Raw genomic sequence first — 18696 nt, forward strand, 5'->3', positions numbered from 1 at the left:
GCCCATTAAAGAAACTCTATAAATAGGAGCTCAGAGATAGAAAGAGGTAAGAGTGATTTTATCTGATGAATATAAAACCTTTTCTGACTTTGGCATCGGAGCAACTTGCAGGTACCCCCCACCTGTCGTGAGGAGCAGCCGAGAGAACCAGCCGAGAGAACCAGCCTAGAGGAGCAGCCAAGAGAACCAGCCTAGAGGAGAAGCCGATAGCACCTTTCCGAGAGCACTAGCCGAAAGCACCAACCAAGAGAAGAAGTCAAGAGTTCCCATCAAGGAAAGAAATTAAGTCTTGTTAACCTTTTTCGAGTGTTCTTGGTCCCTGTTGTAAGAACATTTTGGCGCCCACCGTGGGGCCGAGGGTTAGTTGAGAAGGGTTAAAGACAAGATGAGTCAAGGAGGAGAACAAGGTGGAGACCGGGAAGATAGTGCAAACATGCCGATGGCAATGTTGGTCCAGTTACAAAAAGAATTCGAGATGTTAAAGAAAAATAATGAAGAAGAATTGAGTATGTTGAGAGCCGAAAATGCACGCATGAGGAGAAAGTTACAAGAGGAAACAGTTTTGAATTCATCTTTCGAAACTGTTCAACCTAGGGTACAAGTGAATGAGAGGTTGTATCACAACGAAAGTTCCCAAACCAGAAGAAGATGGCTTGAAAACTCTGGGGTTTGTGCAGGGACATCTTCAAGAAAACATCCGTTTTATGATGTTATAATTGATACTCCGTTGCCTGACAATTGGAAGAACTTGACCATTGACAAATACGACGGGAGTACGGACCCTGATGAACATATTGCAATATATACTACTCAAATCAGCTTGTATACGTGGAATGATGCTGTTATGTGCAGAGTATTTCCTACAACTCTGAAAGGGGCAGCATTGAGTTGGTTTACGCGCCTCCCACCTTTGAGTATAGATTGCTTTGATACGTTGATAGAAAAGTTCGGCGCTCAATTTGCAACTAGTCGTCCTCATCATTTAATGTCAATCGCCTTAGTAAACATAAGACAAGAGAAAGGAGAATCCTTAAGAATGTTCATGGAACGTTTCGGAAAAGTTGCTTTGGGAATCCGAAATCTTAGCCCAGAAGTCACCATGCATCATATGATCACGGCCTTAAAACCGGGACCATTTGCCGATAGTCTCTGCAAGAAACCTGCAATCAATTTGGATGAACTAAGGCAACGAGCATCAAAATTTATGCAAATGGAAGAATTAAGGGAGTTTCGAAACCAGGTAAGGGTTGATGGAGGTGAGAAGAAGGTGATAGAAAGAGAACATCCACCCGCTGCAAGAAGAGCTCGAGAAGAATTCAGAAGCCGAAAATTCCAACAATACACACCTTTGAATGCAAACAGAGCTAGAGTTTTACAAGAAGCTATGGCAACAGAAATAATACCACCACTAAGAAAAGCACGAACACCAGAAAGAGTGGATCATACCAAGCATTGCGAGTATCATAAAAATCACGGCCATCATACAGAAGAATGCATCGGGCTGAAGGATAGAATAGAAGAATTAATTCAAGCCGGACAGTTGAAACACTTCATCCAAGGAGGAAATGCGCGAATGAGATTAAGTCCTGAGAGAGGATCGAGAGGGGGAGAAATGGGCCAGAGAAGAGTTGAAAGATTTGAAAGAAGAGATGAAAAAAGAGTTGAAAAAAGAAGTGACAGAAGAGATGGAAGGCTAGAAAGAAGAAGTGATAGGGATCATCAAAACACTCAGTCAGTAAGGCGGAGTAGGGAACGAAGTCTGGGTAGGCCGGTCAGAGGATTTATAAATACAATTTCAGGAGGTTTTTCAGGAAAGGAATCCTCATCAGCAAGAAAACAACATTGGAGAAGCATCAGAACCATTAATCATATTTTCAAAAGAAGAACCTTGCCACCAATGCTCTTCACAGATGAAGATTTTCAAGAGATTGATCCCGATCACGATGACCCTATGGTGATAACGGTAGAAATAGCCGAGTATGCTGTTATGAAAACCTTAGTTGATCAAGGAAGTTCAGTTGATATTTTATTTTGGGATACTTTCAAGAGATTACATTTAAGAGAAGAAGAAATAGTACCTTTCCGAGAGCAGATCATTGGCTTTTCAGGAGAAAGAGTTAACACTAAGGGGTACATTGATTTGATGACCACATTTGGAAGAGGCAATAAAACTAAAAAGATCAAAATCAGATATTTGGTGGTGGATGCTACTACATCATATAATGTGTTATTAGGACGATCCTCTTTGAATAAACTGGGAGCAATAGTTTCAACACCGCATTTGGCAATGAAGTTCCCAACGGAAAAGGGTGAGATAGCAACGGTTTATGTCAATCAAAAAGATGCTCGAGAATGTTATGCAGCGGGTTTAAAGATGAATTTAAGAGCAAACCATGATACTGAAAGAATGGTGGCAATGGCCGATTTGGACCCAAGAATAAATGACGAAAGGATAGAACCAAAAGAAGAAACCATAGCTGTGGTATTGGGTCAAGACGAGAAGCAATGCACTTATGTAAGTGGAAGTTTGCCCGAAGAGTTGTTAAGTAAATTCATCACAATGTTACGTAACAACAAAGATTTGTTTGCTTGGAAACCATCTGATATACCTGGGATCGATCCGAAAGTTGTTTGTCATAAATTGTCTGTATGTCAAGAAGCAAGACCGGTCTCTCAAAAAAGAAGAAAGTTGGGAGAAGAAAGACGAAAAGCAGCGATAGAAGAAACTGAGAAGTTAATGCAAGCTGGTTTCATAAAAGAGGCTCAATACACAACATGGTTATCCAATGTAGTGCTTGTCAAAAAACCAAATGGAAAGTGGAGGATGTGCACAGACTATACAGACTTAAACAAAGCTTGCCCGAAAGATACATACCCATTACCCAACATAGACCGATTAGTGGATGGGGCATCTGGACAAGAGATGATGAGTTTTCTTGATGCCTATTCGGGGTATAATCAAATACAAATGTATGAGCCAGATGTTCCAAAAACAGCTTTCACCACAGACACCGCGAATTATTGTTATAAAGTCATGCCTTTTGGTTTGAAAAATGCCGGAGCAACATATCAAAGGTTGATGGACAAGGTGTTTAAGGATCAGATCGGAAAAAATATGGAGGTATATGTTGATGATATGGTCGTAAAATCAGGGGAGATAGAGAAACACTTGGAAGACCTTGAGGAGGTGTTTGCACAGATAAGGAAATACGAAATTCGGCTTAATCCAGAAAAATGCGTTTTTGGGGTAAGAGGTGGAAAATTTCTAGGTTTCATGTTGACAAACAGAGGCATTGAAGCAAACCCTGACAAGTGCGAAGCAATAATGAAGATGGGAAGCCCAAAGAATTTGAAGGAGGTACAAAGACTAGTGGGAAAACTTAATTCCTTATCAAGATTTCTACCAATTCTTGCCGAAAAAACCAAGCCAATAGTAAACTTGCTAAAAAAATCCGAAACCTTTGAGTGGGATGAGCGAAGTGAGCAAGCCTTTTCTCAAATCAAAACTATAGTGGCCGAACCACCAATCTTGGTTAAACCAGTGTTAACCCAACCCATCATAGTCTACCTAGCAACCTCAGCTGAAGCCATAGGAGCAGCCTTGATACAAGAAACCCCAGAACAAAAACCAATATATTTTGTGAGTCGATCCCTGCAGAGTGCCGAAACCAGATATCCCAAGATTGAAAAAGTAGCCTTAACCCTGGTGTATGCTGCGAGACGTCTTCGGCCATATTTTCAGAATCATCAGATAATTGTGAGAACAGATTATCCAATATCCAAAATTTTGAGAAAACCAGAACTTGCAGGTAGGATGGTGACGTGGTCGATGGAGCTATCAGAATATGGAATCAAGTACGAGCCAAGAGGACCTATCAAAGCTCAATCCCTTGCGGATTTTATTATTCAAATGCCGACAGCAACACAGCAGGAGCAATGGACATTGTATGTAGATGGCGCATCAAGCAAAAGAGGTAGCGGAGCAGGAATAGTGCTTGAAGGACCAGATAACTTCCAGGTGGAGATGGCGCTAAGATTTGAGTTCAGAACATCCAACAACCAAGCCGAATATGAAGCCCTTGTTGCAGGGTTACTATTAGCCAGAGACATGGGAGTTGAAAACGTCATTTGCAAAAGTGACTCTCAACTTTCGGTGGGACAGGTGCAGGGACAGTATCAGGTAAAAGATCCATTACTGATGAAATATTGTCATAAAGTGTTAAATATTATGCAATGTTTTAATAAGGCCGAAATGAAATATATCCCAAGAGAACTAAACATGAAAGCAGACTCATTATCCAAGTTAGCAAGTCAACAACGACAGGGCCAACACAACTCCATCATACAGCAAACTCTTAGTCAGCCAACAGTGAGTGTGGAAGAATGCTTGAACATTGCAACTTCAAAAGATGAATGGATGAAGACTTACATAGAAGTAATAAAGAGCCAAGAACAAGGTGTTGAACCGGATGCAAGAATGGCAAAGAAAGCAGCTAGTTTTGTGTTGATTGGTGAAGAATTATACAAAAGAGGATACTCTGTGCCTTTGTTAAAATGTCTTTCAAATGAACAAGCTGAATATGTAATTAAAGAACTTCATGAAGGAATTTGTGGGCTACATTGCGGAGCTCGAACAATGGCAACAAAGGTTTGTAGAGCCGGTTACTATTGGCCGACAATCCGAGAAGATTGTGAATTTTATGTCAAGGCATGCAAAAAATGTCAAGAATTTGGAAGTCTAAATCACATACCAGCACAAGAGTTGCACGAAATCGTTTCCCCATGGCCATTTGCAAAATGGGGAATGGATATACTTGGACCATTCCCACTTGGACGAGGACAAACTAAGTTCATGATAGTAGCTGTCGACTACTTTACAAAGTGGATAGAAGCATAAGCGTTAACTAAGATAACGGCTCAACAGGTCCAATCGTTTGTATGGAAAAATATAATATGTCGATTCGGAATCCCGCACACCATTATAACTGACAATGGCAGACAATTCATTGATAAAAAACTTATGGAATTTTATGCAGATTTGGGGATCAAAGCAACGAGCACGTCAGTTGAGCACCCACAAACAAATGGACAAGCTGAAGCCGCGAACAAAGTTATTCTCGGACAGTTAAAGAAGAGGTTAGGAAGTGCTAAAGGACTATGGGCTGAGAAGTTGCCAGAAATATTATGGGCATACAGATGCACACCACAAACATCAACAGGAGAAACACCATTCAATCTTACATACGGAATAGATGCAATGTTACCAGTAAAAGTTACCGAACCAACATTACGAAGGCAAATGGAAGATTGGAATATCAACAATGAATGCTTAAGAACTGACCTTGATCTTATTGAAGAACTCAGAGAACGAGCAAAAATAAAGGAAGCAGCAGTAAAAAGAAGAGCAATGAAAAGGTTTAATGCGAAAGTAAAGTTCAGGGATTTTAAGGAAGGAGATTTGGTCTGGAGAATGCGTACTGATGCTCGAAAGGATCCACGACATGGGAAGTTGGCAGCCAACTGGGAAGGACCATTCAGGATAATGGAAAACTTACACAACGGAGCTTATAGATTAGAAACTCTAGAAGAAAAAGTGATACCGAATACATGGAATGCGAGTCATTTAAAGTTCTATTTTAGTTGAAACAGATGTAAGCCAGAAACTTGTATACATATCGATTATCTAATCAAGAAGAATTACCCAGTAACATCATCTTATTAGACTCATGCTTTTCTTTTCGGTCTTGGACGCTTTTCACTTCAGGTGAAATCCCTCCCGAAAAAATTTTTACACCATTCTTTTTGGGCTTGGATGATTTCACTTCAGGTGAAATCCCTCCCGACAAAATTAGACATAATTCTTTTCGGTCTTGGATGCTTTCACTCCAGGTGAAATCCCTCCCGAAAAAGGTGGTCTTCGATTCTTTCTTCAATTGGTTCACAAGACATCTCCAAGCAATAGATATAAAACCGAGAGGTTCATGGCGTTTTAACTCAAATGTTGGCAACTAAAGGCAAGAGTTACATCTATCCACGCACGTCTACGTTTTTGGTTACGTTAAAAGTAATACAAACCGAAAAATAAACCTTAATGGTTAATAATAAAAACCAAATAATACTCTTGTCACGTTACTAAATTAACATTTAACAACGTTTAACTAAAATAGTTCAAAGTACAGTCCTCACATCGTTCGACCAAAAGGTTTATCATACAACCGAGAAGACCAAACCCATAAGTTCTAAACATTTAGCACAGAAACGAACGTAGGAATCAACAAATAATACCAAGTAAATAACAAATAACTTAAGGAATAATATTCATTAGTTTCTGATAAGATTCCATGGAGGCATTACAAAAAAGATTCAAAACTTCCACATATACGTTCGACATTTCAACACCAAAACAGCCTCCTCATATAAACCAAGGCACTATAAACAAAACATTAACATCTACATCTGCCTAGTTTTCGATATTGATATCTTCGGCATCATTTTCCGGAATTTCATTCGCAGGAATTAGTTCACCATTATAAAAATCCTTTTTAACATCAAAATTCCCTTCATCAATAGGAATCTTATAGAAATATTTTGCTTGTTGAAGAGCCTTGTCGAAGCCCAGCTTATGTTGTTCAAAGATAAAGCTTTCGGCTTCAAAAACATTGGTCCTTAGCTGATGTATCTCCTCATCCATAGCTTTGATGGTGTTTTTGTCGGAATCATTTGCAGAAGATAAAGCCGATACCTTTTCATTCAAACCTTGATTTTCTTTATACAGTCGAACATTCTCTTCGACAGATTTAAAGTTCTCGTTCTCCAAATCAGAAATTTTCTTCTCAAGACCTTCTATTTCAACTTCTCGTTCCATTTTCTGCTTTTTAATCTCTTCTAGCTGCACCGATAAAGAGCTCATTTTTTCTTTATACTTAGCAAAATCATTCTTCAATTTGTCAAACTCAGATAACGCCACACAGTTCCCATTCTTCTCCTTCAACATCTTTCCAATCAAAAGATTTCTGCTTGACAATTCAATAACAGAATCTGCCAAAGAAGCAGCATCCATAGTCTTCAGCATGTTATAAGACGATTCACCAAAAGATGTCTGAACAAACTTCGCATATTTCGTTGTAGCACTAAATATCATTTCCGAGAGAGGTTCGGAAGAAACATGTTCACTCTGACGATGGCGCCGAGAAGACGAATGCGACCTCTTGCTATTCCTATCACGCTTTTTTGATCCTCTTCTCGCACCACTCGCCCAGTTGATTCACCACCCGCGCTTGAAAAATCATCAGAAGCAGAAAAACTTGAAAGAGACATTACCTTTGCACGAAATGGTTACAGATTGAAAGAAAGCTTCTTTTTTTTTCAATACACAACGAAACGCATTCGTAAAAAATTTTAGGAGAAGACCCTATTTATAACCCAAAGTTACACCCTAGAATTTGAAACGTTACCAGCAATCTGAAACCATTCAAAAAGGTTTAATCTAACGGTTGCAATAAGTTCACGTCAAATCAACTTAACTCAGCAAGTTAAGACACAAAAACCGAGGCATTCAATATCACATCAAATGTCAAATATACTATAATTTATTAAGACATGAATATTTCACAAGAGCTTAAAATATTTCTGTCTTGGGGGGCTAGTGTACTGAGAGGCTAAAACCGAGAGGTCATGCCGAAAACTAAGTAACAATTAAGATGATTAAGTTAAAACCGAGAGGTTTTGACCGAAAGGTTCATGCCGAAAACTAGGTATAATAATTAAGATGACTAAGTTAAAACCGAGAGGTTTTGACCGAAAGCAATGAAGACAGGAATAAAACAAAAATATAAATGTTGTAAAAACCCAATTAGATAAAAACTTGCAAGAGGGGTGCACAAACAATAAAAAAGGTGCAGAAAGAAAGCCCAAGAGTAAAGGGGAAAGCCCATTAAAGAAACTCTATAAATAGGAGCTCAGAGATAGAAAGAGGTAAGAGTGATTTTATCTGATGAATATAAAACCTTTTCTGACTTTGGCATCGGAGCAACTTGCAGGTACCCCCCACCTGTCGTGAGGAGCAGCCGAGAGAACCAGCCGAGAGAACCAGCCTAGAGGAGCAGCCAAGAGAACCAGCCTAGAGGAGAAGCCGATAGCACCTTTCCGAGAGCACTAGCCGAAAGCACCAACCAAGAGAAGAAGTCAAGAGTTCCCATCAAGGAAAGAAATTAAGTCTTGTTAACCTTTTTCGAGTGTTCTTGGTCCCTGTTGTAAGAACAATATATATATATATAACTAACTACATCATATAGTTAAAGATATGGTTTTAAATTAAATAAAGAATAATTCTTTTAAATAATTTTAAATAGATTGCAAATAATTCTTTTTTAATACTTATTTTAAAATCTTTCTATATGAAAACAAGTCAAATATTGATACAAATCACATTAAGAAGCAGATAACTAAGGACACCAGACACTTTACAATTAGGTCAATCATCTCAGCATACAAGATCAGGTCCCACCAAATATCAAGAAAGACTCAGTAGAAAAAGAATCAAACATAAACTAGAATATCAGATGTTTTTTCTTCTAGTTTTTTCATAAGACAAGTTTATATAAATAAATTGGGCTCACTTTAGGGATCAAAATAGAAGAATAAGCTAGAGTAGGGTTCACTTAGCATAAATTGAGGTGTACTTAGCATAAATTGGGTTTGTGCCAAGCCTACATTTCATGACAAGTGCACCTAGGTTTAAGGTTTTTTTCACCTACCTTCTAGAAGGTTTCTCACAAATGACGCTCCTATGCCTCTCCCTCTTGCTCCCCAAGTCACTCTCTCCTATATAAGGTGTCTTGCCTCATGTAATTTACACTTGAAATTTGAATTAAGAAGAGAAACTCTGCTTGAGTGATTAGTGAGCTTTGTCTCCTAAATTGTTCTTGGGTCTTATCTTGAGAGTAGTGCACCTCAAGTGACGGCTCTTCACCACTCATCTTGGAGTCTCCTCCCCCTCCAACTGGCGTGACCACACCTTCGTCATCCTAAGCTTCTCTTTTCTTTCATATTTTTATTTCCTTCCTTAGCGTCATTTTCATTCCTTTATGTTCTCGAGTTCTTCCTTTCCTATTCGGTTTCCATCTTGTTTCTTTCCATTATATGTTCTTTAATTTCGCATCTCATCATCATCAACACCATATAGTTGTGTTTTTCTCTTTGTCCTCTAGAAGAGAACCTTCAGACTTACTTAACCACTTGGTTAAGTTCATGTCCAGTTGGAATCTTCTTTGGGTTTCTTACCATATTCGGCTTAAATAAAAAACTCATAAACAAAGTGCAAATCATAAAATGTGCAATCTTAAAATCAATTCACATCAAATATAGAAGAGAATACCCCATTGTATATGATTTTTTTTTCCATAATATTTAGTAAGAACAACATTGATATGGTAAAAAGAAGTTTTAAAAATGAGATGCAATTTTCATTAACAAACTTACTTTTGAAAGGATTTTCGCAATCTTACAATAGAAATATCCTATAATATGTTAAGCATTAGGTTAATAATATATAATTCAAAAGATTAAAGGTTGAGAGACATTTACACTTTTGAATTTTTTTTTTATTAGATCATTTATAAACAAAAATATATATTTAGTTCTTGATCAAATTTCACTGCGTAATGTAAGACACAAACTAAGTATTCTTTAGACCATAATTACTCCTAGTTAAGCATTGAGTATTGTTTGAAACATCAACTACTCCTTAATTAGATGATGAACATAATTTTACTCACACTTAGAACATTTAATTATAACTTTCTTGAACTGTAATTATGAACAAATCTACCAACTAAATATGATTCATCAAATTGGGTTTATTTGGGTATTAACTCTTATTACTATTAATCTTTAAGTTTTAGTCACAATAACTAATCATCTTGTAGCAGACAATCTACACTCCTACAACTCATCAATTAAGACTTAACTCAAGAAGCACCATTGCAAACATCAAGTAATGTTTTAATTCTTTGAAAAATAGTTATAACAAGTTCGGTTCTAATTGATTAAAATTAGTCTTAATCGATTAAATGTGTAAAATAGGTTTTCACAAATCTCATATTTAATTTGTTAAAAAATGAGAAAATTTATTAAATCTTTGGTTTGATATGTTAAAAAGTGAGATAATCAAGTATAATGTTCTTAAACATTTTTCATATTTCAAAACTCATTTTAAGATGGTGTATGTTTGCCTTGTAAATACTTTTGTGTGAAATGTAAAATCAAGCATACAATAATGAACAATAATGCACATCATCAACATAAGGATCTTGCAAACCTTGATCCATGAGAGTCAGCATGTGAGCAATTTCTTTAATCTCCTTTTCTCAATCTATTGAAACTTCCTGTTCTTGTTACACTTTTTTCTTGATGACCAACTAGTGAGACAACCTCATTTGCAGAGATAAAACCTGTTTCTATTCTTTCCCAATCTCCATCAGATTAAGTTTTCATTAGGTATCATATATATATATATATATATATATATATATATATATATATACACTTCTCACATTAACCAATGAGCCTTTTATTTTATAAAATCATATTCAGGTCCAAAGCCCAAAATCTATTTTATATGAGTCATATTATAAAATCAATTTACATAACTTTCTAACATGAAAGACTCAAATAACAGTTACATAGAAATCCAAAACACTCTAAACATGTATGCAAGATCTTCATCTTCATTCTTCATCATCAAAACACCATCTCTTGGAGCTTGAGCATCTTGAAGTCTAACATTTTTGCTCTAGTAGTTATGTTGTATGAAAATTGTTATTAAGAATGATAAAAATTATATGAATGAGGTCACAATTTTGGAATGATATGTGATTCATTTTTTGGTTTTTATATTAAGTAAAGACACCTATGTTATAATAGAGATCCCCTTACTTAATTTAAGCTAAATAGGCTAAGATATCAGGTAGTAATAAGCTGAAAGGGGGAGTTCTTGCACACCATGATATGTGTAGATGTGTGGCTTGAATTGTAATTCTGAAAGGTGTTAGAAAGAGAGAGGAATGAATAAAATTAATTATCTCAATTTCTCAGTAGAGTAAATATGCCAATTAAGTTACATAAATATATCATTATCAAAAATTAAATATTAAACAAGAATTTGGTACAAAAGTTGTAGGATAAACTTATAGTAATAACATATATTTGAATAAGATTCTTAAAATAAACTTATAAAAAACAATAAAGTAAAATATATATTTTTATAAGTTAAAACTACTTTATATAAATTAAGAAAAAAATTTAGATAAATTATATAAATGACTTAATTCTAGTTTACAAAGAATTTATTTATTTTTTATTTATTTTTCTCATCTAAAACTTTTTATGGAGAAATTTATCAAATGTATAGTTAAGTAAGGGTGAAAAAACATGAAAATCACAAGAAGAGATGATTGAATTGTAATTTAATTAAATTTAAAAATCATTTACAAAATCGTTTGAAAGATAATGTTGAGTTAGTGTTTTGGTTTATCAAACAAAGAAATTTTAACTTTTAGCTTTACTGAAGTTGAATATTTACTCACTGATGATCATATTGATGATCATATTGTAATTCTAGCGTATGATAGATTACTTCTGATGCATGTTTCTCCTAAACTGATTTGCTGAAAAAGATTGACTTAAAAGATATGTTTAAATAAACATATTTTAGAAAGTTTTGTCTAATAAAGAATAAAAGGTGTATCCTTAACATCTCTCCAAAATTATGTTTACATTAGATGGACATATTGAAAAGCTTATTCCATCCTCAACTCTTTTAGATTAAATGATCATATTAAACACAAATTTTACAACTCAACTCAATCACTTGATTAATTTATTTTTTCTTGTTATCTTAAACAAGTGATCAAATCATAGTTCTTGTGTTTGACCCAATAATATAGATGCAAACTACAAACTTAGTTTTCAATAAAACTCTTTAATAAGACATTTTTAATATAAACTCTCACATTTACTCTCTTTCATGAGTTAGTGCAGATGAAAATAACATGCAAAATAAAGGAGATATGCGAGAGATAAAATATCACATAAATTTATACTAGCTTGTCTGTCACAATGGACTATGTCTAGTTCTTGACCAACAAACTGAGTTCAACTAGGCAAACTAATGTTGTGAAGTACACTAGAGTATTCTTTGGGCTCATATACTCCTAGATAATCCCTTTAGTATTTTTTTTCCTTAAGCCACTCCCAAATGACACTGAGTAATCTTTGGGCACTCCTTGATAATCCCATGAGTATTCTTTCCGCAAGTCACTCATAACTAACATCGAGTATTCTTTATGCTTGTAGTCACTCCTGGCTAATCACTTGAGTATTATTTCCTTGAACTGCTCCCAAATAATCCTTCGAGTATTCTTTCCTTAAGTTATTCCTGACTGAACGAGTATTCTTTATCCATTCCTGATTCACATACCAGAATTGAATGCTTGGATGATCATCTAATCATCTTATCTGACTACTGGAAAGGGATAGTGTCTCATAGATGAATACACAATTTAAGCTTTCTCTCCTTGTACAAATCATCTTGCTCTCTAAGGAGGATAACATCTTTTGACATATACAATATATACACACTATTTCTCTCTCTCCCTCCCTCCTAGGTAGCTAGATTAACCCTCTCGATGTTTTCTATGAAGTCTTATGCATCCTAATGCTGTAGAAACATTCCGAATTTAAGCTTGAGGATCCTTTTATGAAGTTGTCACAACAAACTTTTAATGTATTTTGTCCTTACACAACATCCTTGATAAATGATAATGGTTTTTCCCCTAGGTAGCCTAACCTTTTGCACCAATTCATGGTTAAAGTACATACCATACAAGATAGATAATTGGTTTATAGTTGAAATACTCTTGTGTTAAGAGGTTGATGACAAAGACAATTTTAACTCTTTTTCCAAGAGATCATTTTATATTGACTTCAGCTTGTATCTTTAATGAATCTCTTTGGAAGACGAAGTCATTGGGCATTTGGTGCATCCAAACACATATATTCAAAATATATAATACCATTTGTGATTGTCTGATTGTATGTTTTGATCATGTAAGCATTATGTCAATCAAGGACGAGCTTACAAAATGTTGTTTCGTCTATCAAATAGAACACTTACATCTTACATGATTTATTATGTTGAACATCAATTTTCTTTCAAAATATACATAATTATATTTAAATTTGAGTGTTTTCGACACTTAATCAAAACTATAAAGTGTTGAACTTTTCTTTTTTAACAATAAATTTTATCTACATAATTCTTTTAGATAATTTGATGAAAATTCATAATACTTTTCTACATAGCAATATTTTTTTTTGTTTATCTATATAGTATTTCTTCATTTTTTTCTTTGTTTTCTTTTAAGGTTATTTTTTATAAATCAATAAATATAATAAGTTTCCTTATATTCTAATTAAATTTTTCTATAGTTTTACATTTTATATCTTCCTCTCTCCATCCCACATATTAAATACATGTATAAATTTTTTAAAGATTGGAAAATACATCAATATATAATCGATAAAAAATTAATTAAGGAGATCTTTAATCTTGTAAATTACAAATGAATAGAAACACAATTTTTCTAAAAATTTGACACTTAAAGAGAAAGGAATATCTTTTACCACATCCCTTTCTTTTTTTTATTCCTTGAATATATTATTAGTTTCTATAAAATGAATACATTTTGATTTTGATCCCGATAATTTTTTTTTATCTTTTAAAAATTAAAAAAATGATTACTTCTATCGCTATTATTATAAGAAATTAATAAACTATTTTTGTGTTGAATAAGAGTACATAATTATATCAGGAAATATCTTGATATATAGAAAACCTCGTTAAATTTATAAGATACATATTTATTAATCTATTGTAAAATAAATATTAAATTAAAAATAATAATTTAAAACTTTTGAAAAATAAAAAAATATTTTACACTAACTCAGATAAAAATTTACTCATGTTATAGGAATTAAAAATAGTTATTTAAAATTTTATATACTGAAAAAAATTATAATATTAAAATTTGAAGTTGATAATTTTGTAGATATAAAAAGCATATTTAATTCTCTTTTGTTATTCGCAGCCGTCACGTCTTTCCATTCTTCAATGCTTACTGCCCACAAACAAATTTTTTATTGTACAATCTTGAACCATTTGAAGGCTTCTTCATTACAATCAAAATTCAAAATCCAAATCAACGTTGATTACATATAAAAGCAGAAACAGATGATTTGGTGTTGTTGGTAGTTGACCAGTTGGTGAGTTCAGTTATTTCTATGCATTTGATTTCCCTGTTTCCAATTGGATTTGAGATAATCTTTTGATTCCATAAGACACCCTCTATCTGTTTCTCTCCCTGCATCTCTTTTTGTTTCATTCTTCCTCTGCTTACTCTGGTTAGCGATTTTCATTTGCCTATGATGTTGAATTTGTTTCCTTTCTTCTATAATGGTTGTTGGGTATGTATGTCTTTTGATTGGTGGGTTAAATTCATGAGGGGTGGATTCTGTTTTTGTAGAAAGTTTTATTTTTTGTGAATTGGTGGAAAGAATATTTTATTTACAGGTCAATGATGGGGTGTTATGATATGTCAAAAGCTCGTGATATAGGTGAATTTAATTAATAAAAAAAGAATCTTTAGCACCCTTTTTTTCCTTTTTGTTTTTTTTTTATATAATTTCAGTAGTTCCATTGCAATTTTGATGATCTATTCCGGTTACCCTTTTGGGAGATTGAGTTTCCTTAACAGGGTTTTGTATTTCAGACTGCAATAATGATTGAGATTTATTTACTTTTTTATGAAAGAGTGCTTTCTGCCTAATGAAGTGTGGCATTTAAAAATGAAATACCAATCTTGAGGAGTTGTGAAAGAACTGTAGTGTTAGGATTTGAAGGCAAAAGGAGTTTCTGGCTTTGAAGGTTTCTGTTATGACAGAGGAATTTAAGGCTTGTTGCAGAGTAGGGTTCTGTAAAGATTGAAATACATCAATGTGGCAAGCTTGATGAGTTTTAAATGCAGAGAGATAAAATTAATTATTTTCTAGATATGTTTCATCTGTGACCTACACGAATTTCTTTGTGTTGGATGGCTGCAACAGTAGCATTAATTAATGATTTTTTATTTATTTTGAACTTATACTGCTTATGTTATGACTTAGAGAAAAAAAAAATGAGCCTTGCACATTGTGTTGGTTTTCTCATTTATTCATATATGATACTAATAAGACAGACTTTGATTTTTGTATGAAAGCTATCTTGTACAGTGTTTGACAATGTTCTTTTTGGTTGTTGGTAGCACAGGAACAATGTCTGAGAAAATCACAGCTGAGAACCTTATTGAAAGTCTTGTGGACACATTTGTAGAGAAGAAAAAATCTGTATCATTCTTTCAGGGTGAGAAGTCAGACTCAGTGAGTTCCCAGATCAATAGACTATTTGGACGCGAGAAACCAGTGCACCATATTTTAGGGGGTGGAAAATGTATGGCATTTAAATAAGTACTTCTCTATAAGTACCTTTAGGAGAATAAAGTAAGAAGAAAAGTGAAATTAACTTTTTCATAAACTAAAACTAGCTTATGCATAAACAATTTCATAGAATTTCTCTCATTAACTTCTCTAAACTTTATTTTAACTTATGCATAAGCTAATTATATTTTATGAAGAAATTTGTTTATTCTTTTTATCTTCTTCTCCTAAAAGTGCTCACAGATAAATGTATAGTATTGGCATTAACTAAACCATTTAAATGATTTTTTGTGTTTGCCTTTGAATGTCATAGCTGCTGATGTCTTGTTATGGAGGAACAAGAAGATTTCTGCTAGTGTTTTAACTAGTGCAACGGTTGTATGGGTGCTTTTTGAATGGCTTAACTATCATTTTCTTACTCTTTTATGCTTCGCATTGGTTGTTGTAATGCTTGCACAGTTTGTATTTTCAAATGCTTCTGGCTTTTTCAACAGGTTATTCATTCATTTTTACATCTTTTTGTTTTCATCAATGTTACCCAACTTTACAGCTTTAATTGTGATTTGTTGTTTATGTTGACAGAGCGCCATCTGATGTACCCCGTCTTGTTGTCCCTGAAGAACTCTTTGTGAATATTGCAACTGCAGTTGGTGGTGAGGTTAACCGGGGCTTGAGGTTTCTTCAAGATGTTGCTTGTGGAGCAAATCTGAAGCAGTTTCTTATTGTGGGTTTGCATTTATGTTCAGACACTTTGGTATTTTCATGTATCATTTCTTTAGTTTCTGACTTCTGTGTCTGCATCACTACTTGTTTTTCATTACTTCCTCTACTGTGAAATTTTCTTTATAGTTTTTAAAACGTTATGTTATTTATACCTGCCAATTTTCATGGCAAATGCTGGTTTGATCTTTTCTTATTGTGAGGCTCTATATTGGTCTAACATTGACAACACTAAACGAAATAACATTGTATTCCATAGATTCTTACATATTTTTACTCTGTTGACAATATCCATCACAGGATCTTCCAAAGCCACATCATGAAATACACTTTAGAGTCAATAGAGAGTGCTTCTGTATATAACTGGGGAACTAAATTCAGTTAGAACTTTCCATTTCACTCCCCATTTTAAGGCATAAAATTTGTAGGTATTTAGAATTAACAAGAACAATGTTGAGTAACTGATGCCATATAGGAAAAAGATAGGTTGCTTGAGCTTGAGGTTGTGATTACTTTCGTGTAAACTAAATCTCCTTTCTCTTTTATAACTGTGAGTTCAGTGGTAATGCCTCATTACTAGGGTCAGCTTAGAGAAGGATTTAGGTAGTTTGCATACGATCCTAAAACCATTTACATACTCTAAAAATGAATTTGTTTCTATTCTACATGTAGCAAAAGAAAAAATTACATGCATTTTTCCATGGAATTTGTGATCAATGGTCAAAATTTCCCCAGGTTGTAGGAGCTTTGTTTGCTGGTGCTGTGATTGGGGGCTGGTGCAATTTCATATCTGTCATCTATATTGGTGAGTGACCTACCTTCTTTTCTTCTTTTGATATATACACTTTTCCTTTGATTCATACATTATCCCTCATTTTTCCTTCAGAGAAATGTTAAGGATTCTATTTTTAACACTTTTACACACTACTATTGGTTGAAATTTATTGAAAATTGCAAATTTTGATATAACTCACTTCTCATTCAATAATTTTTTCCTGATTTGAAAGTAGAACCTACTAAATCTTTGATTTCCAATAAATTTCAGTCAATAATAGTAGAGTTCTAGAAAGATAGTAAAATGGTCTTTTGCTTTTATTATAAGATTACAGCTTTGTGACTTAGCTGTCATAGGGGTGATAGTAAAATAGAACCCACAGCAGTGGTCTGCAAGTTAGAAAAAGTATTATACTTATATATGTTTCAACTAATAAGTAAATAGTTACTCTGGTCTTCAAAACTATAATTTATTATCATTTAGGTAACTGTAAGCATTAAAATTAAAAAAAAAGTCTTTCAAAGTGTAATTTATCTGTAATTTTAGTCCTGCAAGTAGAAAACCCCCGTGTAACATATTTACTATTGTTTTGGTCCCTGGATTTGATCCCGTTGTCATTTTAATCCCTAAACTTAACCATTTATTATGATTTTAGTCCCTAAACTTAGCCATTTATTATCATTTTAGTCATTAAGGTTAACTCTACGGATAAAAATGACAATGTATCATGTAAAGGGTCTCTAACCACAGGACTAAAGTAATAGAAAAATTACACCTTGAAGGACTTTTATGAATTTTAATATTTTCAGAGACTTAAGTGACAATAAATTTTATTTTGGAGAACTGAAATGACTGTTTACCCTTCAACTAACCCTATAAAAAAATTTCTCCACATAACATAAACAGTTGAAATTTATAGCACTAAAATAGCCTAATAAACTACATTATAAAGAAGAGAAAATAAAAAACCTATTTTGTGAAATTGAGTTAGGTAACCCCAATTTCATAAGAGAAAAGAGATTGAGATATTTTTCAGATAAGATGCAGGGGTGAAGGAATTTCTGACAATATGCCATTTTAAGACAAGAACAGAATCTTGTTCATAAACATATGCAGGCCAAAGTTCATGTATATTATTTTAAAGATCTAAATTCTGCCTAACATTCACATGACACCCCTTAGAAGCACCAATAATGCTTCTCCACTTTCACTTGGGTGTTCATGTTACACCTGATTGCTGAGACAATTTTTCTGCTTCTAGGTTTTGTTGCTGCACATACACTTCCAATTTTCTATGAAAAGTACGAGGATGAAGTTGACAACTTTGCGAACAAGGTTTTTGGGCAGATGCAACATCACTACCGAAATCTTGATGCTAGTGTGCTCAGCAAAATCCCCAAGGGAAAAGGGAAGAAACATGAATAGGTGTATCTTTATAGCTTATGTTAATAATTTGAAATTCAATGTCTATTTGAGCACATAATGGTAGATGGGGGAAGTTGGAATAAGGTAACAAGGGAACAAAATATTTCTCCAAATACATGATATTGAGTGGAATAAATACAATTGCATTTATAGTTGGTGTTTCAACTCTGGATCTTTCTTCCTGCACCCCAATAAACAAATTTCTCTTTGCACCCCCATCAATTTCAGAAAAAAAAACTGTTTCA

The 18696-nt window shown here is 34.0% G+C and overlaps 2 protein-coding genes across 6 annotated transcripts; one reads left to right on the forward strand and one right to left on the reverse strand.

Moving 5' to 3' along the window:
* Positions 1-6460: 6460 nt before the first annotated feature.
* On the reverse strand, positions 6461-7141 carry LOC137833364 (uncharacterized). The gene has a single exon (XM_068641716.1). It carries the CDS (start codon positions 7139-7141, stop codon positions 6461-6463), a length of 681 nt encoding a protein of 226 aa, XP_068497817.1.
* Positions 7142-14125: 6984 nt separating this feature from the next.
* Positions 14126-18616, forward strand: LOC137831081 (reticulon-like protein B8). Of its 5 annotated transcripts, none has more exons than XM_068638605.1 (6): positions 14126-14322; positions 15365-15544; positions 15845-16025; positions 16114-16255; positions 16987-17056; positions 18288-18616. In XM_068638605.1, exons 2-6 carry the CDS (start codon positions 15370-15372, stop codon positions 18449-18451), a joined length of 732 nt encoding a protein of 243 aa, XP_068494706.1. In that variant the 5' UTR covers positions 14126-14322; positions 15365-15369; the 3' UTR covers positions 18452-18616. The 5 variants fall into 5 exon arrangements, with proteins under 5 accessions (XP_068494706.1, XP_068494709.1, XP_068494705.1 ...); XM_068638608.1 differs by having other exon boundaries at positions 14140-14322; positions 15360-15544; positions 16114-16295; XM_068638604.1 differs by having other exon boundaries at positions 14140-14322; positions 15360-15544.
* The last annotated feature ends 80 nt before the right edge of the window (positions 18617-18696 follow it).

The sequence above is a fragment of the Phaseolus vulgaris genome, chromosome 6, assembly GCF_000499845.2.
Source record: "Phaseolus vulgaris cultivar G19833 chromosome 6, P. vulgaris v2.0, whole genome shotgun sequence".
Taxonomy (NCBI): Eukaryota; Viridiplantae; Streptophyta; class Magnoliopsida; order Fabales; family Fabaceae; genus Phaseolus; species Phaseolus vulgaris.